The sequence below is a fragment of the Engystomops pustulosus genome, chromosome 6, assembly GCF_040894005.1.
Source record: "Engystomops pustulosus chromosome 6, aEngPut4.maternal, whole genome shotgun sequence".
NCBI classification, from domain to species: Eukaryota; Metazoa; Chordata; class Amphibia; order Anura; family Leptodactylidae; genus Engystomops; species Engystomops pustulosus.
The window spans coordinates 49,332,621-49,359,228 of record NC_092416.1 but is presented as its reverse complement, the minus strand read 5'-3'; the positions used below and the strand labels follow the sequence as shown (position 1 = coordinate 49,359,228).

Genomic DNA, 26,608 nt, shown 5'->3' with positions numbered 1-26,608 from the left:
TCCATGACATCACAACCACCTTATGAGAACAAGTGTACAAAAAATCCTGTCATAATTACCATGATTTAGATAATTGATTATACCCAGGAGGCACACTTTTGGGGACAGAACCTTGGATGTATCAAAATGAGAGTGTAGAAATTCCATTACTGCGGCCCAAAATGACTGAACCCTATGGCAAGACCATACACAATGAATAAAGGATCCACTGGCAGCCTGACAGCGGAAGCGAGTGCCATTATCCATAACTCCATGTAGTGGAGTTTTACAGGGCTATAGTAGATACTATGGAGGAACTTTGTCTGGGTCAGGAAGTCCCTAGCGCTCACCACAGTATCAAAAAAAGATGATTCAAGTGTGTGCCAGTCCTCACCCGATAGGTCTGAAAGATCTTCCCTCCAGCTCAAGAGAGCCCTGTTAAAAGGCGTTCTACATGTGGACTGTTGTGGACAAAAGCTGACCAAGAAATTTGATCCCCGCACCACTCCATATATTCCACAAAGGGAGGGAGAGAACAGCAGTTTGCACCAACTCCTGAGCGTGGCCCAAGTTTACCGCAACCACTCTCAGTGGGATAAGGACAGATGTAGGAGACTTTTATCTATAAAGGAAGCTAGTAAGGGCTTCGTACGAACACAGGAGAGCCCCAGCTAGTGCATTGTCACCAACGGGCGTATACAACTGATAGACCAAGTAGTACAAGTACATATATGGAGCTGCCATTTCCCCCTTCTCCCTCGGTGCTTGCATCCGCTCTAAGCTGAATCAAGGGTAGCCTCCCTGCCAGTAAAACGCAAGGAGAATTCTATCAAAGACTTAAAGGAAACCTACCACCACAAATCTACCTATAAAGGTAGATCGGGTGGTAGGTGAATCAATGGGACGTGAGGATAGCCCTTTTAAGGGCTAATCCTCACGTCCCCGCACTGTTTTGTAAACTTTTATTATCCTAATATGTTAATTTACTTATGCGGCTACTGGGGCGTGGAGTAGCCGTATCTGAGGTTACACGAGGCGGCTACTCCACGCCCCGGTAACCACATTACCCCTCCTACTCACCATGTTCGGCGCGCAGCTGCTCGTAGCTGCGCGCCCTCGTCCGCCGATCCTGCCGTCTGCGCATGCGCAGAACAGCAGGCCCGCGTCTATGCAGCCCCGGCTTCAGAGCAGTGACCGCGCAGGCGCGGGCCTGCTGTTCTGCGCATGCGCAGACGGCAGGATCGGCGGACGAGGGCGCGCAGCTACGAGCAGCTGCGCGCCGAACATGGTAAGTAGGAGGGGTAATGTGGCTATCGGGGCGTGGAGTAGCCGCCTCGTGTAACCTCAGATGCGGCTACTCCACGCCCCAGTAGCCGCATAAAATTAACATATTAGGGTAATAAAAGTTTACAAAACAGTGCGGGGACGTGAGGATTAGCCCTTAAAGGGCTATCCTCACATCCCATTGATTCACCTACCACCCGATCTACCTTTATAGGTAGATTTGTGGTGGTAGGTGCCCTTTAAACAGACAGTAAGGAAGCAAGACTGGGCAAACATGGAAAAGATAGTGTAGTGTAGGTCCAAGCAATTGGATCCTCGCCGATTAGCTTTCTATTCCCTACTGTGTGGATACGGGATAACTCAAATAGTTGGTACAACCCCTGTTTACTAACCCTATCTAATATTTAGTGACAGACCAGGAATTCAAAGCTGTGCAAATATATCACATGGACATTATATGTTCGGAAAATGCAGTCATCATATAGATTATGATTGTGTATGTAGGGTATAAAACTGTGGAGAGAACTCCAGCCAACATTTATCAGTGCCATTTTAGAGTTTGTACCTGAAATTTAAACTTTCTTCGGCACTCCTTTTACTGACATCACAGCTAGCAATGAAACACGGTATTTTATATTTTTTAAACTTTCCCATAAACCTTCGGTAGATGGAGACTCTGGCAGCTGCATACTCATCAGAGCTGAAATAAATAAGAAGCAAGACCTCAGAAATCTAAAGACGATCTTACTAAAATCATAACTCTCTTAAAACATCAAAAATGAATCAATATTTAAAAAAATAAACATTACTATTTCCCAATAAAATAAAAATAATGCCCCACTACTTGACCCGTTTGCTTGAGACCATACATATTGAACAGTTTTTATTAATAGTGAGGCAAACTGCACGTGCCAATTGCGCTTAAACTGAGTGCATCAGGTTTTTTTGGTGCACTCAGTTTAATCGACTTGCGCCACAAATATGTCGGACTTTGTGCAGGGGTCTATCTATGTTGTTTCTGTAATCTTATGTCTGTAATCGAATTAGGCAATTACGTACAGGCAGTCCCCGGGTTACGTACCAGATAGGGTCTGTAGGTTTGTTCTTAAGTTGAATTTGTATGTAAGTCAGAACTGTATATTTTATAATTGTAACCACAGCCAAAATATTTTTGTCTCTGTGACAATTGTATTTTAAAAATGTTGGATTGTCTTAAGAACCAGAATCTACAATAAGGCTTCATTGCTGACACCTTTGATAACTGTTACAGCTGTTCATTTTAGCCTGGGGATAAAGTACAGTAAATTACCAACATCCGGAGGTCCGTTTGTAACTAGGGGTCATCTGTAAGTTGGGTGTTCTTAAGTAGGGGACCGCCTGTATCAGTAATTTTCTTTCCTTGAACCAAGACAGCACAAACGGAGAGAGGGGTCCGCCCCCAGGGACAGGAAACGCAGCCCATAAAACTTTGTACCTCCTTCTCCACCGCAGTATTTTTCCAGAGATCTGTTGAGACTTCCAACATCAGGATAGTTTCACCACTCCCACATCACACCTAGTGAATAACCATCACCAAAGCATAATTCTAAGTACACCAGAGTGTAACAAACAAAAGGGGGAAATAACTGGTGCTGTCGTGGTTCAGGGAAAGAAAATTACTAGTACATAAACCAAGTGCCTGCACAACAAATCTTGTCTACGGAAACCTCTCTAAATTCAGCCCAGGAGGTATCTACTGCCCTAGTGGAGACACCATATGAGACAACCAGATTGTCCGACTTTCCCCAGGAGGAAATTTTTTTTTAAGTACATTAAAAGAGCTCTTCTAACATCCAGACCGTAGAACTCTTTCCATATCAGATACCAGATTTGCACAGAAGGAGGGTAGGACTATCTCCTGAGATCAATGAAAATCAGATGCAATCTTTGGAAGGAAAGCAGGATCAGGGAGCAGAATAACCCTATCCCCAAGGACCCTCGTATAAGGGGCTCTACAAGATAGGGCCAACAATTCCCCAATGCGGCTAGCTGATGTGATAGCTACTAACAAGATCACTTTAAAGGGGTATTCCCATCTGGGCATTTAAATTTAATTTAATTCATTTGCCATATGTAAACATTTCTTCAATTGGATGTTATTAAAAAAAAATGTGAAGATAATTTCTCATAAATGTAGTCATGTTGTCCCCTGTTGTCCCGAGATAGCTTCCTCGGATACGACCACCTCACATTTTGGCAGCAATGGCCAGACATGCGCTATTGAGCTCTGCCTGACCACATGGATTCAGCAATCATTACCACAGGACGGCTGTAGGATATGCAGTAACTCCCAGACATTTCATATACAAAAACTTTTAGTTTCTTTGTGTAATCCCTCCAGCAGAGGTGGTCATATCCAGGGACACAGTCTTGTTTCTAAGAGACCATAAGACTAATATTATGTGAGATTTATCTTCACACAGGTAAAAAAATTTTATTGACATCTAAATGAAGAAATGTTTATATATGGAAGATTAATTAATCTGGATGTGAATGCCCAGACGAGAATACCCCTTTAAGCGTGCACCTAATGCTGAAACCTGAACCTTTAATGTAGCTGGCTTCAGACCCATATCCAATCCCCTATGTAAAAAGTCCAAGATTTTTGCCATGTTAGCATTTTCTAGATCTAGATTTGGGTCCTGGCAAAATTTATCCTAAAGTATATCTTAAAAGTTATGGCCTTTCTAAGATTTTGTAATGTAGAAACTACCTTGTTTCACAGACCTTTCCTAGAAAGAATTATCCTTTCAAGAGCCAGGCCATCAGATGAAGTCTGTTGCTTTGAGGATGAAGACTGGCCCCTGCTCTAGAATATTTGGGATATCTGGTAGAATCCAAGGATCTGTGAGTGATAACTCCCTCAGGACTGAGAACCAAGCCCTCTTAGCCCCCTTTTGGTCAATCAGAATCACCCTTGTATGATCCAGTCTGATTTTTTTCAGGACTCTCGGGAGGACCAGAGGAGGAAAAGCATAATCATGTCTGATTTGCCATATCACTGAGTCTAAGGCCCATGGACTGTCTTGAGGATTCAGGGAACAAAATGTTTTCAACTGCGTGTTCTTCCTGGTGGTGAATAAATCTATCTCTGGTATACCCCATAGATCTGTCATCTCCCTGAACACCTTCCTGTCCAGGCACCATTCCCCCTGCTTTAGGTCAGTTCTGCTCAGGAAATCTGCCACTACATTCTCCTGATCTCTTATGTGTACTGCTAAAAGAGAGACTAGGTGTTGTTCTGCCAGAGTAAATATGTTGATGGGTTGTCTGACATTATCCTTACATCCTGATTTCGGATAGCTGGGAGAGAAACTGCTAAGGCCTCCCTGACTGCAGCCAGTTCCCTGAAATTTGATGACCTCCTTGTCACTGTGTGAACCCAGGGACCCTGAAAATACTCGGATGGGCTCCCCAACCTTGAGAACTTGCATCCGTAGTTAAGACTATCATCCTTTCCTGTCACCAGGAAAGTAAGCAGCTCCTAGTGCTACAGCATATGCCGCAATGTTACAAGGCTAGTGCTACCGGAAACCTCTGATAACGCTAACAAACACTGCAGAGTTGTACAATTGAAAACGCCGGACCACGCTGCAAACGGAACAACGCTGGAGCGGGATTAGGGGCGGTGACTGCCTCCTTTATTCCCTTGTTCTATGCATCAGAATTTTGAAACTGTTTGTGGCAGTTTTTTTCTAGTCAAACTATTTATTTTTGTACTATTTATTACTTTTTCTTTAGAAATAAATAGTGCAGGAGAAAATAGTAATTTATTAAATAAAGCAGCTTCTCCGTGTCTTTTTTCTACTCCTTCTCTCTCCTGTAATTAGCAGTGGGACGCTTATGGAAATGGAAGGAAGTGAAATGATGAACTGTTTCCCTATCTAGAACATATTTCCCTTGATTTTGAAATGCTTAATTGCATATTTTTTCCACTGGAGGGCATGCCTAATTTAAATGCAAATCACTTAACACTCATTCCCCATCACTCGTGTTTCAGTGGAAACACATAAGCGTTCCAACAAAGTCCCTACCCAATGCATTTGAATTGTATTTCAAAACGCAATGCAAAGGTAACTTATTAATACAACCTGAAGTGTCAAGACGTTCCTAGGACTGTCTGTAAAGAGTTAAAGAGGTTGGACACTAATAAGGAACTTTAACAGGGTAAGTATAGGACCCTAGTAGGGTCATCCATATGGTACTTACCCTGATAATGTTTCTTGGCAGTCATGTGACCCTCCAGAAGAACTCAGACTTCCCTGTTGGCTTCTGGCTGTGAGCTCATTACTGTATGCACGTCCCCCTCCATGATAACCACTCCCACATCAGAAGTTGGAAACGCAGACTTACATGGGAGTGTTTATCATGTAAAGATGACAGTAATGACTGCAGGACCCCCTTTAGCCGTTAGAAGCCATGTTTGAATTATAGTTTGTATTATAGATGATATTCTTACTCCACTTTAATATCTTCTGTCTTTGGTAACTCCTTCAAGGTTTGCTCTACCGACTTCAGGGGGCCCTCCTTCTGAACCTGCTTAGGAGACGCAAGTTGTTTTCTCTTATCCTTCTTTGAAGAAACTTCTCTTCTGTCTTTTTTGCTCTGAAACAGAATAACGAAGAATCTTTGAATTTTTTATACCATCATCCTGGTTTATTGAAAGCATGTTTATCATGTTCACATTAAATCAGAAACTACATAGAGGGGAGCCGCCCCATGAATATGCCGGGCCCTGTAAGCTTGGTTTGGCATTCCAAGGCTATGGCAATGTTCGCTAGCTTTATTGGAAGTTTTCGATACAGCTGGGGTAGGGCTATAAGCTGCTTACATTATTAAGCAGCTCCTAGAGCATTTGTTAGGGTGACAGGTCCTCTTTAACTGTGAAGATCACAGTCTTGTTTGACATACTAAGAATTACACTACATTTAGTAGCACATAAGATATATAGTAAATTAAAAGCTATATCTTACCCACTGAATTTTTGGTCCATTTGAGGGCATACTCATAGTTTGTCTTGAATCACAGTTTATTTTATGGTAATAAAAGTTATGTTTTATAATAAAAGTAGTTATCCCAGGAAATCACCAGGATCAAATATTGTAAACCAAGCACACTGACTTGCAGGTGAGCATGAAGAATGGACCCTACAAGAGGGGGCACACACCAGCATGTAAGTGTGTTTGGTTCACAATTGTTGATCCTGGTGGTAGATTTCCTCTAATGAAAGCTATTAAAATAAACTACCCATTAAAAGCCGTTTCAGTCCTTGCAGGCTTCTTCAGTATAGTCATGGTTATGTAATGCAGGAGGTACAATCCCTTGGCCACTTGCTATTACAGTACATTATGTCTTAACTTCATGTTAACTTCCCCTTTGTCAGATTATCACAGTCACATAAATTAGGTGATTTGTTATGTCACATCCAGATGTTGTGGGGGGGGGTATTAATAAGGGCTGTGCTTCACTTGGTGACTGATTGCAAGGCTATGACACTTGGCTTTCCCTAACTCATCTCTTTGCAATTTGTGGATTGACATGGATAGGGAGGGGCTGGAGGCATTGATTCAAGCAGGGCCCAAGGTAGACAGAGAGAGATAAAGATATGGAGAGAAATCCCTTCTACTACCCAGAAGTTTGGCAGGAGATATTACAGCAGAAACTGTCTCACTTAATGAAAATACATTAGCAATATAGTAGCTTGACAAATTGGGCTACACAAACAGGGTACCTTTTTTCAACCTAAAGACAAGGAAGAGTTGTGAGTTTTTCCAAGTCCCTGAATAATCCCTTTAAGGGGGAGGATCAATGGATGTGTAGCCCCCATTTATGGTCTGTACTATAGCATGCTAATGAATAAATTCAGGGTATGCTGCAAAAGTAACTATGCATCATAAATTGATGTGAACAGCATATAGAATCCCTAAAGGTACCTTGTAGAGCCCCCTCATATGATACCCCAAGACAATGTAAAAAGGTACCTTGTAGAGCCCCCTCATATGATACCCCAAGACAATGTAATTCTTTATGGTTAGGATATCTCTGTATTGTGTCATTAAAGGCGAATGCCATTACTGTTTTCCGATTCTAAACAAGTCTATAAATGATTTTATATAGGCATAAAACCTTCATCTGTATAAGACCTTACATATCTTGAAGAATACTTGTACCTATGAAGTAAATTGAACAGCCTCTTTAAATAAATATGTATTAAATGCATCTATTTTTACCCATTTAAATGACTCATGTTAGCTTTAACAAACAGCTGCAGAGATGAAAGGGGGGAGTCTGTCAAGAGATTCTGGTAATGTATTATATGTACTGATCTGCACAAAGGATTAAGATCAAAGTAATTATAAGAATCCAGTGTAGAGAATGTTGTGACAATTCTGAGACATTCAACACAAGTCCTGATAATTCCAGCTCCCAACTGGGTGATGTTAATTAATCCCATGTTATTTCCTGCCTCCGGAATAATGTACTGCTGACATCTCTGCTTCAGAGGTTGCCACCAATTTATCTTATTACTCCTTAGTAGGTATGACAATGTTTTTATAATACATAAGGCTAAATAAATACCCCTTGATTATTTTATTTGAAGAATATGAAATGAAAGCATCCAAAATTCCTAACCAAACTGCAAACTCATAAATGTCAGTAATTACCTTGTAGGCATTACTAGAGGATGGCAGCACAAACAAACAGTGATATATAAAATGATTCCACAAATTTTTTCTTTTTTTAAATTGTGTCGCAAGCAAAGCACTTACAAGCACCGGGAAGAAGAAGGTGAACTCCGGCAGACCTGAGCGGTAAAGCGACACAAGAAGGAAATCGGGCACACGATCTATGAGACTTTTTTCCGCAAACATGTGCAACTTTGCAAATGTATACCCATAGAGTCCTTGCATCATCATTGTGATTGTTTCCCTGCATCAAGATTTTCATTCAACATTAAAGGGAATCTACCAGGCCCCAGCTAGTTTTTAGGTAATCAGACTTACATGCCGACGGATGATCCTGAAACAGGATCCTATCTTCAGTAATGCTAAAAATCTGTAAATACAGAGAAAATAAATTTATAAAAATATGTAAATAAAGCTTGGGTGCTCCTGTGAGCATTATCCAAGCTGTTCGGTGCTATGCCGGCTTATTATTATTCACGCCTCCGCTGGCTCTTGTTCCCTCATCCTCCCTAATGTCACCGAGTCTCGGGCAGGTGAAAGGAAGGGAGGCGGAGGGAATAAGTGCCAGCAGAGGCATGAATACTTATAAGTTGAAGAGGACCAAGTAGTTCCTCTTCTTCCCACTAGTCTTTGGTTTTTAAACTTCCCCCAGGGGTGGTGCCTATTAGGGTTGCACGATGCATAGAAATCTTGGTACTTTTACGATACTTTCAAAGCCAGAACGGTTCAATACCAGGTTTCTGTTAGGTGCGATACTGATACAGACTCCTTGTATCTGCAGACATCGGGCAGGGAATCCTTTTGAGAGATGTGCCGGGTCAGCGGCAGAGCAGGGGCCATGTCAGCAGGGTAATGTCCTCAATTGTCCATATATGGTTTCTACACCTCCCAGGGATTCCTAAGACACTCAATTAAATACATTTTTGCCCAGCCTGGGATTTGAACCCACAACCTCCTCACTCCACCTGCCATAGAGAAACAGAGCCTCTATGGGCTTAGTGGTTGTCTATGGGAGAATTTTATGTAACTAAGAACTTCACTGTTACACTGTGACACAGGCTTAATGCACTGGTATACGGAGAGGGATCTTCTCAGAAATTATTATTGATGATGATTGAAATTGATGATGATGATGATTGATATTGATGATGATGGATATTGATGATGAAGATTGGTATTAATAATGATTGATGATGATGATTGATGATGATGATATTTTAAGCATTAAAATTAAATGACAAAAAGACAAAAAATAAGGGGTCATGCAGACAAGCGTGTCCGCTGCCCATCTGCACATACGTACGCCATCCTTTTTTTTACATAAGCTAAAAAAGCTGATGGGTTTCTAATCTACTTCTTGGCCTGCCCAGTTGGTTGCAACATTTGAGAAAAAATATTCTGCATACGGATGTCATGCATGTGCCGCCCATTGGATGTCCATGGTTCACATGTGAGACAAAATAACGCTTGCTGCAATTTTTTTCTCACTGTCTGCACATCTGTGAAAAAAATGGATATGTGAACAGACCCATAGGAAACAGTGGTTCCATATGACTTCCGGAAAAAAAGGATAGCATATGGACATCAAAAACACCCGACTAAATGAGCCCTAAATTATACTATTTAGTATAGTATTTTATATTAACATAACCAGGACAACCTTTACAATACATATACTACACTGTCAGCACTTCTCCTGGCAAATCACTGGTGACCGTTACTGATCGCATGTGTTTCAATGTAAATGCAAATACGATCAGACTGAACCCCACCCCCGACTTTTGCATTGCATTTCTAAACGCAATGTAAATGCCCATGTAACCGCACTCTAAACATTCAGATAATACTGCATTTAACATACCATAAGGGCATTATGGGTACCTGGTAACTGCCATTTGATTGTATAAAACGAGTCAGCCTCGTGTCTTCGGAAGACCCGAGGCTGTCATGGCGATGGATCACTGCTCCCTGATGACATCACGGGGAGCGGCGATCCTTTTGCTGCAGATTGCACCAAAGACTTACTGGGTGTTTTCCCGCTGATCGCGGGCGGCAAGGTGGCGGCGGTTAAAAAGATCTTGCCGCCATCTTGCCGCCCGCGATCAGCGGGAAAACACCCAGTAAGTCTTTGGTGCAATCTGCAGCAAAGACTTACTGGCACCGGGACCCGGCGCACGCCATACTAGTATGGTGTGCGTCGGGAAGGGGTTAAATACATGTGCAAGCAGTTTGCACATTCTTTTCAGTGTAAAGTCAGACAGAAAACTGGCGCAAACACTTTAATAGGTCTGGGCCAATGTCTCCATGGTGCTGTAAAATACACTGGACTATCCAAATAACCATAATAATAACATAAGGATATTTTAACACACTTCAGCTTCATTGACAGTGTCATATGGTTTTTGAGCCAAAGCTAGCAATAGATCCAAAAAGTATGGGAAATATAAAGGACATGTGATTCTAGTTCCAGAACTTCTGAACTTGGTTCAGGAAATTGCTTCTCAACTGCAGTGACTTTTTTTGCCCAAAAACTTTGGGGCACATTTACATACTTGACTGCCGAAGTTCACCGAAAGTGCATTGTCCGATGATAATGCACTGTACTGCGATTCACTAAGATCATGCACCCGATATCCTGCATGTGTCGCTTCCCTGCTCAGGTCTGACAAAGTTCACCATCTTTTTAGTGGTGCATGTAAGTGCATGGGCTTGCAACACAATTTGAATGTTAAATCCGACGGCACACCTCCTAATTTGTGTCACATAGTGGCCAGCGCAGCTGCGCCAAGAAGGGACGAGTGCATCAAAATCCCAGTGCAGACACTTGTTAAATACTTGTGCAAGCCATGCAATCCCTGAAAAAGACGAACAGTCCTACGAAAGTGAGCAGCGCAACCCTTAGTAAATGAGCCCCTGTCTGTGTCTGACCACTCTTAATGTTGTCAGCCAGGATACATTCACCTGAGTGGAGTTTTATCTCTCTTGGCAATCAATTAAGAGGCCACTAATATAAAGATAATAATAATATTTGTGGGGGTCTCTAAAAAATTGGGTAAACAAAGACCGGACTTTATAAGGGGAAACATGGTTTTGATGTGAGATTTTCCATTTCCTCTCAGTAAACATCTCTTATAACAGCTTATTTCTAGCCTACCCATGGCTGGGTGGGGGCACTGGCTTGTACTGGGAAAACTACAACAGGGGGTGTAGAGTTATAATCATTTACAGCGGTGGTCTCCAACAACCAGGGCCGTGGCCCAAGACCGGGCCATGATGAACCCAGTCCTGGGCCAATAGAACTTAGAATAAAGAGCTGCATGCCCACCTCTGACGCTCCTCTTCTCCCCGCGGCTCCAGGTTCTACTTCGCCCCATGGCTTCCCAGCAGTCAGCCAGAGGCACTTCTATATGCGCTGCCAGTGCTCACATAATTGGCCGCAACATAGTGTGTGCGTACTGGAAGCGCACATAGAAGTGCCTCTGGACGTCTGCCGGGAAACTTTGGGGAAGAGGAGTGTTGGAGGTGAGTATACAGTTTTTTATTTTTAAAGGGGTTGGGCACGGGACATAACTATGGGGGCTACAGGGGGACATTACTATGGGAGCTGTGGTGGGGACACTACTATGAGGGGGGGGCTGCGCTGGGGACATTACAATGGGGGGGCCGCACTGGGGACATTACAATGGGGGGCCGCACTGGGGACATAACTATTGGGGCCATGCTAGGGACTGTACAATTAGGGGAAGTGCTTTGAGGGGACCCTGCTTTGGACATTTTGTTAATGAGTAGCAGCTGAATTTCCCACCATTGGCTTATACTAGAAAGGGGTGCATCTTGGATCGGGGGCTGCAGGAAATGATACATTATATGGGTAGAGGTTAGATATGGGGTATTTGCTGGGCACACAATTTTTTTTCCAGGGACCATTGTTACAGTACCTGGGATATAATTTTGGGTGCAGCCAGTCGCCGAATACAAAAAGGTTGGGGACCACTGATTTACAGAATGCAGATTATTATGGCATACAAACCATGGCTTCATTTTCCACCACTGGCTCTGCCTGCTTGTCTAGGAGGGCCTTTGTTTCAATGGCTCGACGAAGCATCCGGACAGCTTCCTCCCTAATTTCTTGATCCAAAAGAGTTGGTTTAAATGATACCTGGATCAAACACCTCTGGAAAAGACAAAAAGAAAAAATTAGGAAAATAATTATTCAATGGTTAATGGGTACCTGTCAGTAGAAATTGACTGAATAAATTACCACCAGTATGTTATCAAGTAACTTATCACCTTCCAGATAATTTGTCTGCCATCGTTCAGTGTGGTGGCATCATCCGCAAAATGAACATTGAAGTGAGGTGTAAATTATTCGTATAAAGTCACAAAAGTGGAGAGTTCAGCACTGAAGTCAAGTTCTCTCCCCCTCAGTACGCTCCCTCTGCTGTGATTGACATCATGAACAAGATTTTCACGCAATAATGATGTCCTTGGATGCAGGACCATCAATTACAAGGGATTTGTTTTCCATGAAAGACGGCGCGATTACGCCAAAATCCGATTGCGTGCGCCAAAATCCCTGTTAAATTCGGAGCAAATAGGAAACAGCCAGGAAACCCGACATGCGTTCCGCGGACCCTTAGTAAATGCGCCCCAATGTCTTTGCTATCCTCCTCAATTATTTCTCTGTGAAACCGCCCTTTATTTACACAAATTTTCGGTCTAACTGCGGGAGGGGAGGGGCTGCTGCTCCCTGTTCACTCTGGAGGGAGAGGTCATGAGATATTCACTGTGTGTAGCTAGCAAAAGAGCTGCGTGTACAGATCTTTGGATTCAGAAAACTACTACAGGCAGTCCTCGGGTGACGTACAAGATAGGTTCTGTAGGTTTGTTCTTAAGTTGAATTTGTATGTAAGTCGGAAATTTATATTTGATAATTGCAAGTCCAGACAAATTTTTTTGGTCTCTGTAACAATTGGATTTTAAAAATGTTGGATTGTCATAAGAACCAGGATTAACGATAAAGCTTAATTGCAGGCACCTTTAGTAACTGTTACAGCTGTTTATTGTAATCTGGAGCTAAAGTACAGTAAATTACCAATTACCAGAGATCCGTTTGTAACTAGGGGTCGTCTGTAATTTGGGTGTTCTTAAGTAGGGGACCGCCTGTACACAAAATAGTGAGATAAAATGTCTCCACTGTTGGGTTTTATTATGTCACATGCCTCAATAGGGTATACAGAATGGACAAGGCTTGCATGTGGGTACAACTAAATGATTGTGAGAATTGTGCTATTGGCTTTCAGATATGGTGGGTCTCAACTCTGTATTCTAACCTTCTGTGATATTCATATTATTGCTTACTTACTATAATGTTGACAACATGTCATGACCATTCTTTCCTGTAAACAATATAATTCCCTTAAAGCGGTCACTCTTTAAAGGGAACCTACCACCACAAATCTACCTATAAATGCTTTTAAGGACTAATCCTCACGTCCTCGCACTTTTTTGGAAACTTTTATTCGGCACATATGTAAATTTTTTTATGCGGCTACTGGGGCGTGGAGTAGCCGCTTCTGAGGTTACACGAAGCGGACGAGGGCGCGCAGCTACAAGGAAGCCGAAGATTGTAAGTAGGAGGAGAAAAGAGGCTACCGGGGCGTGGAGTAGGCGCCTTGTGTAACCTCAGATGCGGCTACTCCACGCCCCAGTAGCCGCATAAAAAAATGTACATATGTGCCGAATAAAAGTTTCCAAAAAAGTGCGAGGACGTGAGGATTAGTCCTTAAAAGGGCTATCCTCACGTCCTATTGATCCACCTACCACCCGATCTACCTTTATAGGTAGATTTGTGGTGGTAGGTTTCCTTTAACACAAAATTGCCCATGTGCCTTTACTGACTTAATAATAATCCCTGAATGTTCATCAATTGAATCATCATCCCTGATGCTTACTTTAGTGCTGTCTGTAGACTCTCTGGGGGAGATTGATCATCAAGTTTCTGAGGTAAAACTGTTCTAATTGCCCATGGTAACCAATCATAGCTCAGCTTTAATTTTATATACAGCTGTGGGAAAATGAAAGCTGAGCCCTGATTGGTTGCCATGGGCATCTAGAACAGTTCTGCTCTAAGAGACTTATGATAAATTTCCCCCTCTGGGTCTGAGCACTGAATAATATGAGGGACTGCAGCAGGAGAGTTGTGACTCACAGTGCCCGCCCCTCTCCCTTTATTGTGAGTGAGATGGACTGTGAGAAAAAAAAAGACACGGTGGAGCTCGCCATTAGGACGGACTGAAGGAGTGAGAAACAGGAATTTGTGCATATATTCAGAGGGCAGCATGGTGAGAAAAGGTAAAGGCTACAGCTGTCAAAGGAGGCAAAGTTATAGGTACATATACATGTAGAGATATGTCTAAGGCAACAGATTTATTGAAAAGTGGCCAACCCCTTTAATGTTACCTACCTTCCCAGGCAAAACGGTGCCAACTGATGGGGATATCGTGATGGGTGAATCCTCAGGCAACTGGAACTGAAATGATGTAGGGCCAACCGGTGCAATCCCACCCTTGCCGATTCTTGGTACAGGATGAGTAAACTCATTACGACTAGTGTGTGAATTGACAACATATATGGTTGCAGTAGAGGTGTCATTTAAAGCTGTCGCTGGGAATTGAACCAATGAATCAGATAACTCCAGGGGTGGATGAACGCCAATGGCTTTGCAAGATATCTTGAACTGTCTTAAACCAAAACAAGGAAATTTGGATTATTGTTCAAATTTAGTATGTACAAAGCTAAAATAGGTATACAATAACAATTAATAACTAATTTGTCTAGTGTTTCAGTACTGTACCTCCAAGTCAATATGGTTGCAGATGTAAGCAGACCATGGATATACCTAAACATATGTTTAATTACTAAACTAACCCCTACAGCAAGTATGAGTGAATAATCTCAATTTAATCTACTAAAGCCACACACCCTGAGCATATATGCCAGGTAAGCTCCCAATTTATACTCTGAGTGTATATATGGTCAAATACTAACAGATACAGGAATCCTTTTTGACACAGCAAGCTACTTCTTTCCATCCTGCTAAATAAGGTATATGCTCAGTAGAGGCAATAGGGGACGGATACAAAGTATTGCATCCCTCCCCCGGCCACTGCAGAGCGTATGATCAGGAAGGTCCCCAGTGATGTCACTGTTCATATAAGGATGGTGACATCACTGGGGGAACACTAGGCAGCAGCCAATCACTGGCTGATGTAAATGTTCAGTCCTCCTCACATTTTCAGGGGGGTAGGGGAGGAACATGGCACCGTAGCCCTCTGTTGTAAGGGTGTGTCAGGAATCCTCCAATTGTATCCTTACAACGGACTGCAAAAACGTGTCGATGGTATTTCTGGTAGTGTGTGGCAACCATGGTTAACCTTGGCTATCTCTTTTTTTTTTAAATCAGGTAGTTTTTATTGAAAAGTTTTTTAAACCCCCTTTTACCCCCAACAGGTACAGACATTACATAAAATAAAGCACATTTAAAGACTCATTCGACAGTGCTTCTTTTACAATATCACATTTGTGTATTGCAGCCATAGTTACAGTGCAGTATGGAAATTTGCAGGCTTCAAACATACAATTTATTAAACCAAACAATACAGAGATATCCCCCCTTATACCAACCCCCCCCCCCCCCCCTCCCTGTGAGCCAGCTTCAACTATAACCATTTGTTACCTTGTTTCCTGACCTGGGCATTTGCAACTTATTATTTTACCAGTGATAATTGGTATTCAAGACTTGGCTCTTAACCTTGGCTTTCTCTTGATATGTTGGTTATTTTATCAGGTATATATAGCGGTTGTAGCAGAAGACCAGCAGGCAAGAAGAACAGAATATTCTAGTGATCATCTGGGCCCATTTTATGCAAAAAACATGCTGTACATATTCTGCATTAAGGGGTTAATCACGAGCCTCTATTGATTCCTTGTTGCAATCTTGAAAGATTCCAAATTATCTTAGCCAGTTGTCAGTAAGACACAAGTGCTGAATTATCAGAATCTCTAGATTGTCTAACGCAACAGTAATCTCACTTTTGTCGAATCTTGTGGTACTTAAAAGGAATAGAAAAGAAGTGAGATGTCTGTTAGGGAAATGATTCAATTCTGTTGAATAATGTAGGTCGTAAGGCAAGGTCACATTACCACTAGGTAAAAAAGAATACAATCTTTCATATAATCCTAATATCATTTACAAATATGAATTTCCAATTAAAAATAATACATGCTGTTCTCCTTTACACAAATCTCCAAACAGCACAATTTTCACTTACCTATTAATAGCCGATTTGCAAGTGAGGTCAAATTTATATTCTCCAGCTTTTGGTGCCTTCAGTATTATATCAAGTGTAATTGTTTCCAAGGGAAGAATTGTTCCAAAGCCGTCATTTGGCTGAATATCCACATACTGTAAATCAAAAGAAAGATCAACCTGACAGATGCAATCTGCTTTATCTGCCAGCCAAATACACCTACGGTACCTGTCAATTTCCCCCACATATATGAAAATGTGCATATTGGAAAATTAAAAGTCAAATATATAATGTTAACGTTATGTTAAAGGTGTTGGCCACTAATACAGAAATTTACCAGGATAAGCATATGGTCAATCATATCATAAAGATATGGTATCATGGCATCATAGTCCTGGTGCCGACAGGTCATGCAATAAAATTCTGTATTAGTGGCCAGCCCCTTTAATCCCTTTTTATTAAGGTATTTTCCTTTATCACAATATTGATGGCCTACTGAAGCCATTCCATTCAGATTGTGTCTTAATTATAACATAAATTTCTGACTAAAGCCTTTTGCCCAAGTCCAACTTGCATGATGTGCTTGCTAGAACGTCTAGCGCCAATGCTGAGCAACCGATACTGAACTCAGCATGTCAGTTCACTCCCTGTTAGCACACAATGCGAGTTTGATGCATCCAACCCGCTTGTAGGCAAAAGGTATAAGCCTCCTAGTGTTTCCTGTAGTTTTGGGAGATGCCCAGGAAGTCGAGTGGTGCATGAATCGGTAACATTATCATAGCAAGTAACATTTTCACTTGCATTTGTCACCTATATGCTTTAATTACTGGACGGCCAAAGTGTTTTCAGATACATTTTAAGAGGATGCATGAACAGTTTTTTGGGCATTTAAGATGAGAAAGCTCGTAGTATACATGCTAAACATTTTCATAGATTCCAAATGAACACATTGAGGCACATTTACTTACCCGGTCCTGTCGCAATCCCCAATCCGGACGGTCCGACGAAGATGAAGTCCAGTGGGATTCACCAAGATTGTGTGCCTGATATCCTGCATGTGTCGCTTTCCGGCTGAGGTCCACCGGAGTTCACCTTCTTCTTCCTGGTGTATGTAAGTGCATTGTCTTGCGACACAATTTAAACGTCCCGTCCGATTTGTGTCGCGTGAAAGCCGGCGATGATGCGCCAAAATCCCATTGCGTGCACCACAATCCCCTTTTAAATGCGCCGCAAAATGGTAATCGTTGGAATATCTGACTTTTGTGCGGTCAGCGCACCCTTAGTAAATGATCCCAATTTTGTCAATCAACAATCCTCATGGCATTTTGCAAAGCAGTTTTTATCAGCATAGCATTTTCACTGTGTGGATTAGCGTAGCATTGTACTGCAAGTACTACAAATCCTATACTAAATCCAAGCATTAAGATAACATAGAGAAAATCTACCATCAAAATTAATCATGTTACCAGGGAGACTCTCATAGATACAGGCGACATGGCTGTAGTAATTATCCAGCAATTTGTTATTCATGGCCTCCTTTCTTCTTAAGTAAAATTATGATAATGAGCCCGAGGCCCACCAAAGCTCATCAGACTCATTAGCATAATTTTAAAACTTTATTTTAGAAGGAATGAGGCCATGGATAACAGATATAAGAATATTACCACAGTCACTGTGTCTGGATCTATGAGTGCCCCTGGTTTATCATGCTGGATTTTTGATGGTAGATTTTCTGTAACTTAAAAGAACTCAGAACTCAAAACTGTGAGAAGTAAGGAAAACGTGTATAATATGGCGGTGAGATGCTGCACAGATACAGCACCTGTTCTTGCACCTTTCATGTCCATATATCCTTGTCCAGATAACCACACTATGTTTATACACATACCTCTGGAATCCCCATGAAACCAAATTCTTGGGGCAGAATTGACTTATTTGAGAGTTGTATGGAAGCCTGAACAGCCTCATAGATAGTGCAATGTCCAAAATTCACTTCTTTTGGGCTGATTTCTAAATCCGATGTAGTCACCACGGCATGAACGGTGAAAGAAATAGGTCGGGTCTGTAAAAAAAAAATGGTTTTGTGCAAACCACAAGGATTTTAGGCAATCTATAATTGCAACATAACAGATTATCAGGTAGTTGTGTAGGATGTTACATGAGAATAAATTTCTATTATGTGAGAATAAAACTGGCGCTACAACAAAAACATCCAAAACCAGTTACCCGCGACTTGCCCGTTTTTCTGCAGCCCCCAAAGGTTTTTAACTTTTCTAAAGTTGTAAAGATTCAAATCCACTAGAAAGACCTGCAGCAATAATGAACATGCTGTGGGTTTAAAGCCCCCCACAAGTTTTTAACTTGTGGGGGGTTTAAAGTTGAAAAAGTTCATTCCTATTCACAGGTAAAACCTGGGGCAATAATGGACAAGCTGTAGATTTAAATCCCCCGGGGCAGTTTACTTTAGTTTTATGTTTGTATTCACAGCATGAGAAGGAAATATGTGCCTTACCTGTGGAAATTTGTATCCATAGCCAACAGGGGTATTATCATCTTATAAAGTGAAGGCATAAAGCCGCAATTTTTCATTGATCTTAGGGGACCCTTGCTCGACACAAAGACAACATATGGGGGCAAATAGAAACACTATTGCTAAATCCAGCCCTGACCACGTGTTTCACAGAAGTGCAGTGTGGGCCCAAGGCTGTCAGTGGGTGCCATTTATGTATCAGTAATATGTGATCTTTTACAAAAAGTTGCCATAAGGAAAAATGTCCATTATAATAGGCTCCCTTCTCAGAAAGCATAAAAAGAACTACCTGCAGCTGTTACTCCGCAGACAATCACTTTACATAACTCTTTATCCCGCTGAACATTCAGCCTCCCTGTGGTTCTCTTTTACATAAAACAAGAGGTTTTATCTCTTTCAATAATCTTACAAAAATAAATACTATATTTTGTGATTTTTGATAAATCATTAAATCCTTCTTCAGCTTAATTATTCAGATATGAATATCTAACAAGAGTCCTCGCACCGTGTGGTCTGTATGTCATCACTGAAGAAGCTCTTTATTTTCCCTTACAAAACATCCAGAGCATGAAGTGCCAACATTTTAATATGACAAATTGCAATGTTAAAGGGCCATCAAACTATTTTGTGCTACTTTTTCATGCACTTGGTAAGATAATGGGGGTCATTTACTAAGGGCCCGATTCGCGTTTTCCCGACGTGTTACCCGAATATTTCCGTTTTGCGCCGATTGTACCTGAATTGCCCCGGGTTTTTGGCGCACGCGATCGGAATTTGGCGCATCGGCGCCGGCATGCGCGCGACGGAAATCGGGGGGCGTGGCCGAACGAAAACCCGACGTATTCGGAAAAACCGCCGCATTTAAAAAAAAAATTGTGTCGCGAAAATTTCACTCACCTTCATCCTGGGTAGGCCGGTGTATTTCGAGGCATTCCAGCGGACTTCAGCGCAGCAGCGCCACCTGGTGAACGGCGGAGGAACTGCATTGATGAATCCCGGCCGGACCCGAATCCAGCGCAGAGAATGCGTCGCTGGATCGCGAACGGACCAGGTAAGTAAATGTGCCCCAATGAGTTTTATAAGTGATTTTTAAAGGCTAACCGAGTGATAATCACATTTTTAATCAACTCGGCGGGAACTGAGGCGTAAATCTTCATCGTACTGCTCAAACTTTTGGAATTGTTTAAAAAGTTGAAAATTAACTTACTATATAATAAGTCTTATAATGAACTAAATTCCCAGTGAAGGGGACATTCCCATTTCAGCCAACTATGACCAACACGGGAATATAGATCACGTCTATACCGTGATATACACTCACCGGCCACTTTATTAGGTACACCATGCTAGTAACGGGTTGGACCCCCTTTTGCCTTCAGAACTGCCTCAATTCTTTGTGGCATAGATTCAACAAGTTGCTGGAAGCATTCCTCAGAGATTTTGGTCCATATTGACATGATGGCATCACACAGTTGCCGCAGATTTGTCGGCTGCACATCCATGATGCTAATCTCCCGTTCCACCACATCCCAAAGATGCTCTATTGGATTGAGATCTGGTGACTGTGGAGGCCATTTGAGTACAGTGAACTCATTGTCATGTTCAAGAAACCAGTCTGAGATCATTCCAGCTTTATGACATGGCACATTATCCTGCTGAAAGTAGCCATCAGATGTTGGGTACATTGTGGTCATAAAGGGATGGACATGGTCAGCAACAATACTAAGGTAGGCTATGGCGTTGCAACGATGCTCAATTGGTACCAAGGGGCCCAAAGAGTGCCAAGAAAATATTCCCCACACCATGACACCACCACCACCAGCCTGAACCATTGATACAAGGCAGGATGGATCCATGCTTTCATGTTGTTGACGGCAAATTCTGACCCTACCATCTGAAAGTCGCAGCAGAAATGAAGACTCATCAGACCAGGCAATGTTTTTCCAATCTTCTACTGTCCAATTTCGATGAGCTTGTGCAAATTGTAGCCTCAGTTTCCTGTTCTTAGCTGAAAGGAGTGGCACCCGGTGTGGTCTTCTGCTGCTGTAGCCCATCTGCCTCAAAGTTCGACGTACTGTGCATTCAGAGATGCTCTTCTGCCTACCTTGGTTGTAACGGGTGGCGATTTGAGTCACTGTTGCCTTTCTATCAGCTCGAACCAGTCTGCACATTCTCCTCTGACCTCTGGCATCAACAAGGCATTTCCGCCCACAGAACTGCCGCTCACTGGATGTTTTTTCTTTTTCGGACCATTCTCTGTAAACCCTAGAGATGGTTGTGCTTGAAAATCCCAGTAGATCAGCAGTTTCTGAAATACTCAGACCAGCCCTTCTGGCACCAACAACCATGCCCCGTTCAAAGGCACTCAAATCACCTTTCTTCCCCATACTGATGCTCGGTTTGAACTGCAGGAGATTGTCTTGACCATGTCAACATGCCTAAATGCACTGAGTTGCCACCATGTGATTGGCTGATTAGAAATTAAGTGTTAACGAGCAGTTGGACAGGTGTACCTAATAAAGTGGCCGGTGAGTGTATATAGATATCATCTATACTGTAACTCCCCTAGAGGTAAATAGGAGTTTCAGAATCTGTTTAGGAATGGAGGCTACTCTGTTTCTGTAATTCCTTTTACAGAAAAGGCATAGCCATGACGGGCCAAGCCAAAACGGGTAGATCTCTGCTCTCTGTCCCTTGTGTATTATGAAGCTCTATCATTTTTATGGAATAAAGTTGCCAGAAGATTTATTGCAAGCGTAAGGAGTGCTGGATCCCTTTTTCTGCATGTTTGTTCTCCTGAAGTCTCGGGACTACCCAGGCACCGCAAGTGGTTGCAGTACAAGGAACGGTGAGAGTGTGGCATCCTGTTTTGAATCCTTTTACTGTAACTTCCTTAAAAGGCTTGTCAACTTTAATCAAATAATTGACATTGGTTAAAGAAAAGTTATACAATTTTCTAATTTACTTTCTGTATCAATCCATCACAGTTTTCTAGATCTCTGATTGATGTTATTCAACAGGAAGCTTCATTGTTTACTTCCTGTGGATAAAAACTGGTCCATGATCACGTGATGTCACACAGGTGCACGGCTCATTATTACACGCAGCTCTGTGATATAACGAGTCGTGCACCTGTGTCACATGACCAGTGACCAGATTTTATACACAGGAAGTAACCAATGAACGATAAACGACAGCAAGCAGAGATCTAGAAAACAACCAGAAACTGATACCAAAAGTACATTGGAAAAATTTATAACTTTTCATTACACAAGCAATATCAATTATTTGGTGACATGGGACAGCCCCTTTAACTCATATGTACCTCTATGGGAGTTAAAATGTCTGTGATTAAAGCCATACTTAACCATCACCTACGGAGTTAGAGATAGATTTATTCTTCTTTGAACCAGTAACAGCGATGATGGGAATAATCATGAAATATATGTATATCATTTTATAATGTATACCATAAAGCATAGCACATATGGCTCAGAAACAGCTTTCTTGATAATTCAGCACAGTTAATTTCCGGGTTATGTACAAGATAGGTTCTGTAGGTTTGTTCTTAAATTGAATCTGTATGTAAGTCGGAACCGTATACTTTCTAATTGTAACCCCAGCCAATTATTTTTGGTCTCCGTGACAATTGGATTTTAAAACTGTTGGATTGTCATCAGAACCAGAATTAACAATAAAGCTTAATTGAAGACACGTATAATTACAGTTTTAGCTGTTTATTGTAGCCTAGAGCTAAAGTACAGTGAATTACCAACATCCAGAGGTCCATTTGTAACTAGTGGTCGTCTGTAAGTCGGTGTTCTTAAGTAGGAGACTGCCTGTATACATATATTTTTAAAAATATTTAATTGCTGGGTGTTTTTTTCTTTATCTTGTGTCAATCCTTAATACTCCAAATTTAGGAATAGATGGACAACAGTAGTCTCTTTTATACCATAACTATTGTGTAGTTTCATAGTGATAATATAATTCCCATAAATCACTTTTATTAATAATTCCATAACACTCCCTTTTTACTTATTTTAACCACAGTAATGATTAATATATTCTCTACTGTAGGATACTTAAGGGTCAGCTGTAACATTCTTTGTAAAATTTGGCAGCAAAGGGTTTATCTGGGTTCCTATAGTATTAACGATGTTAATAATTGTCCCTCTATGTGTGCCCCCAACCTGAGACAGAATTCTGTTACATTCAGTTTAGTAAGTCTGCCCTCTTGTAAACGGAGATCAATCAAGATACTGACCTGATCAACTACTGAGATTGTCAACGGAGCCTCCAATACACCAGTCTCTTTATCAAAATATGCACTGGCATCTTGTGGGAGTGAGGGCCTAGAAGAATAAGTGAGAATATTTAGCAAAAATTTGCACTGATCATTACTAGCATGGTGACAGATCGCATTAATGTAATTGTTGCCTGTCGGTATATACTGCACTTTACATTTCTTACTGCTGTTATGGCTGTCAAGACAAACAATTATTTGCAGGTACTCCATTTCCATACCAAAGAACATAAGCTTCATATGCACAAAAAATAAAAATCTAAATAACAAACCATAAATATTAATTGGACTGTGATCCCTAAAGGAAATTTCAAAAAGCAAAGTAAATTATGCAAATGAAAAACAAAAAGCTTTAACATGGCAGGTTATTTCTGCTGCTCTTTGCTAGATATAGATCTTGACTGTCATGGTAGAGCACAATGGGGCACATTTACTTACCAGTCCCTGGGGAATGTCCAACTGGAATGCACTGTGGCGCGATTCACTTAGATTGTGTCCGATTTCCTGCATGTGTCCCTTCCCTGCTCAGGTCCGCCGGAGTTCATCTTCTTCTTCTTCCCGGTGTATGTAAGTGCATTGTCTTGCGACAAAATTTTAAAGTTAAATCCCGCGCTCAGTTCGAATCCGCCGGATCGTCCGACGGCCCGCGCCCCGATTTCTGTCGCATGAAAGCATTCGCCAAAATCCGATCCTGTGCGACACAATCCCCTTCTAAATAGCTATCCCAGCAGCACAAATCCCCAAAATTTCCAAAATCCGACAAAAATAGTAAATAAGCCCCAATGTTTCTGTTAGTATGCTATGTGATAATTCAATAGATATCACATGGACAAATTCATTTCTATGGGCTCACTTACATGTACTCCATACATACAGATTGTCAATCACAGAGTATGGGCGGGGACATCAGGACTCTTGCTGTCTCCCATTAGAGTCCTCTCAGGATGTGTTGCTATAGCACCCAAGGTCCCATTACCTAAACTGCTAAGTTCCCTAAAAAATAGGATTACCTTCAAATTTGGGTTTAGCCTACATGAGGGAACGATTCATGCAATAATACTGGAGAATTCTAAACCAGATAGTGCTCTACAGCACAAACCGGGCCAATCACTCTGTCGAGGTCATGTTCTGCTCCGTCTCACTGAGTAAAGTCTGGATACAACTTTGGTGAGTGAAACATTTTTACCCTCACACAAAGCAGATAACCTTCCATTACTGCCTAGCACCACTTTAGCGATCCATTACATCCCCAGCACCAGCATGATAAAACAGGAGCACCTACAGGCACTGTGAATGTAGGAATCTTCTTATATTAGTTATCTATGGCCCCTTCCTTCAAAAATCAACTTTTAAAATTATGGTAATGAACTTCAAGGGCTATGGAGGATGTTACGAGACCCCGTCTGTGCTGTAGCTTGAAAGGCTGTTACACTGGCTCCCTCACCCTGTTCAGTTTTCCCTCAGACACTTTTAACACTCTCAGACACTCTACCAATAAGTTTTCAGTATGCAATTTTTTTTCTCATAGTGAAAATGACAAAGACAAGGGGACATTATAATTCTGTCGGAGGCTATAGAAATAGGGTTAGTCATATCTTTTTAATTCTTTGACATTTGCTGCCTACACATGGTACCAGAACTAAGCTTCTTAGGAAAGAAAGGGGTGCCCTACTGTCAGTTCTACAGTTTATGGACCTTTTGAAGACATTTAAAGGTCCTGGAAGGGACGTGTGAGTGGAGAGTCAGAGGCATGTATTACAGGGTTGGAGGTCGCTCTTTTTATTATCTCTTTAGGGTAGTATCAAACTTGATGGATGGTTTGGTTTGCCCAAGGCTCAAGGCTACCACCAGAACTTCTCATATTTTAATGGTGACTGATCATGAATGCCTCCTCTTCATAAACCATCCCTCTCATTATCCATCCATCCAACTGACTTATCATTTTGATATTTAGGAACCCTATTAAAATCCCTACACTGTGCTTATCTTGTCTTCTATTATTTCCTCGTAGTGGAAGGTCACAGGATTTATTATTGTTGTGTTATCATGTGTAAACTGAAGTTAATTTGTTTACAGTGCGTTCTGTTGGCTTTTGTTCTACTGCAATGCGGATCCTTCTGGTACCAAGTGCTATAAATTACTCTGACTTTTCTGTTTAAAAACGTTCTGTTGAAAATTTAACTTGCATCAATGATTTCTAAAGAATAATGGTTTTGGCTTCAATTATTGTGACACCTGCCTGTACTGATGTACACAACCAACCTGCATCCAAAGTTAATTAAACGCACATACGCCAGAAGAACATCTACAAGCTGTTCTCCTTCTTGGGGGCTGTACGGTTATCTCTCTGTCCATATGTCACCTTGACACTGACATTCAGTAATTATGACCCCAAGCCTCTCTAATAATAGGACCTCGACACGACTCTGGGGAGTAACAAGGTCTACCTTCAGACATTAGCCGGACTATATATTATCACCCTCTCAGCTGTACTAGAGCGTAGTAGACAGGAAATCTAAAATACAGCAATGTAAAGAGACTAATTTTTAATAAACATGAATAAAACCACAGACCAAAAAAGTAAAATAAAACAGCAATTGCCTCTTACAACCCCAATGATCCACTGCCAGGGGGACAACTTTATCCTTGTTCTGTGTGCACTGACAGACAGCATGCTATCCCAGTAAACATTTTACAGGGATCACAAATTGTATTTCTGCTATCATGGCTAAAATGGAAGGAGCTACAATGCCAGTAACACAGCAATTGCCGGCTACAGTGGGCACATGTTACCTTTCAATACACAAAGATCAGGGGGATAGCAGGAGATGCTATTTTTTTTTTTGGGGGGGGGGGAGGGTCTTAAAACACCTATAGTAGAATTTAAAGGAAATTTACCCTCAAAACCAAGCAGGGGCACTTAAGCATAGATCCAGGCTCTGTTCCTGTGGTCATCTTCTTATATTTGTTATCCATTGCCTCCTTCCTTATAAAATCAACTTTTATAATTATGTTAGTGAGCCTTAAATGGTACCAGGGCCCCTCCATGCTGCAGATTCACAGGCTGTTAGACTGTCTACCCCTCTGCTCCTGATCAGCACTTCCCCCCTCCCCCTGCCTGATGTAATCTCACTGCAGTACAGGAAGTCCCAGCACACAGAGGGAGGGGAAGTGCTCCTTGCACATTGTAACATTAAGTGTAGCTGCAGTAGCGAGGGGTTCCGGAACCCCCCCCCCCCAGTAGCCTTTCAAGCTCATCAGCATAATTTTAAAAGTTGATTTTAGAAGGAAAGAGGGCATGGATAACACATATAAAAATATTACCACAGCCTGTTTTTTCCTTACATGTTGTACTTCATTTTAGTGGTAAATTTTGCCATTTTTGAAATTCGAAAATCATTGCACTTACAGGCAGATTTACCATCTAAATAAGTTGCTGAATAACATTTCCCATATGTCTACTTTACATTTT

General features: G+C 41.7%; 1 protein-coding gene across 3 annotated transcripts in view; it reads right to left on the bottom strand.

Annotated features, from left to right (window-relative positions):
• The window catches only part of CFAP74 (cilia and flagella associated protein 74), a 151,831-nt gene that overhangs the window by 19,068 nt on the left and 106,155 nt on the right, over positions 1-26,608 (bottom strand). For all 3 annotated transcript variants that reach the window (XM_072155986.1, XM_072155988.1, XM_072155989.1), the window contains 7 exons: positions 23,098-23,185; positions 18,189-18,362; positions 16,322-16,455; positions 14,455-14,731; positions 12,019-12,162; positions 5,762-5,907; positions 1,829-1,963 (listed from right to left, as the gene is read on the bottom strand). In XM_072155986.1, coding sequence (XP_072012087.1) covers positions 1,829-1,963; positions 5,762-5,907; positions 12,019-12,162; positions 14,455-14,731; positions 16,322-16,455; positions 18,189-18,362; positions 23,098-23,185 — 1,098 coding nt within the window. The remainder of the gene's footprint in view (positions 1-1,828; positions 1,964-5,761; positions 5,908-12,018; positions 12,163-14,454; positions 14,732-16,321; positions 16,456-18,188; positions 18,363-23,097; positions 23,186-26,608) is intronic.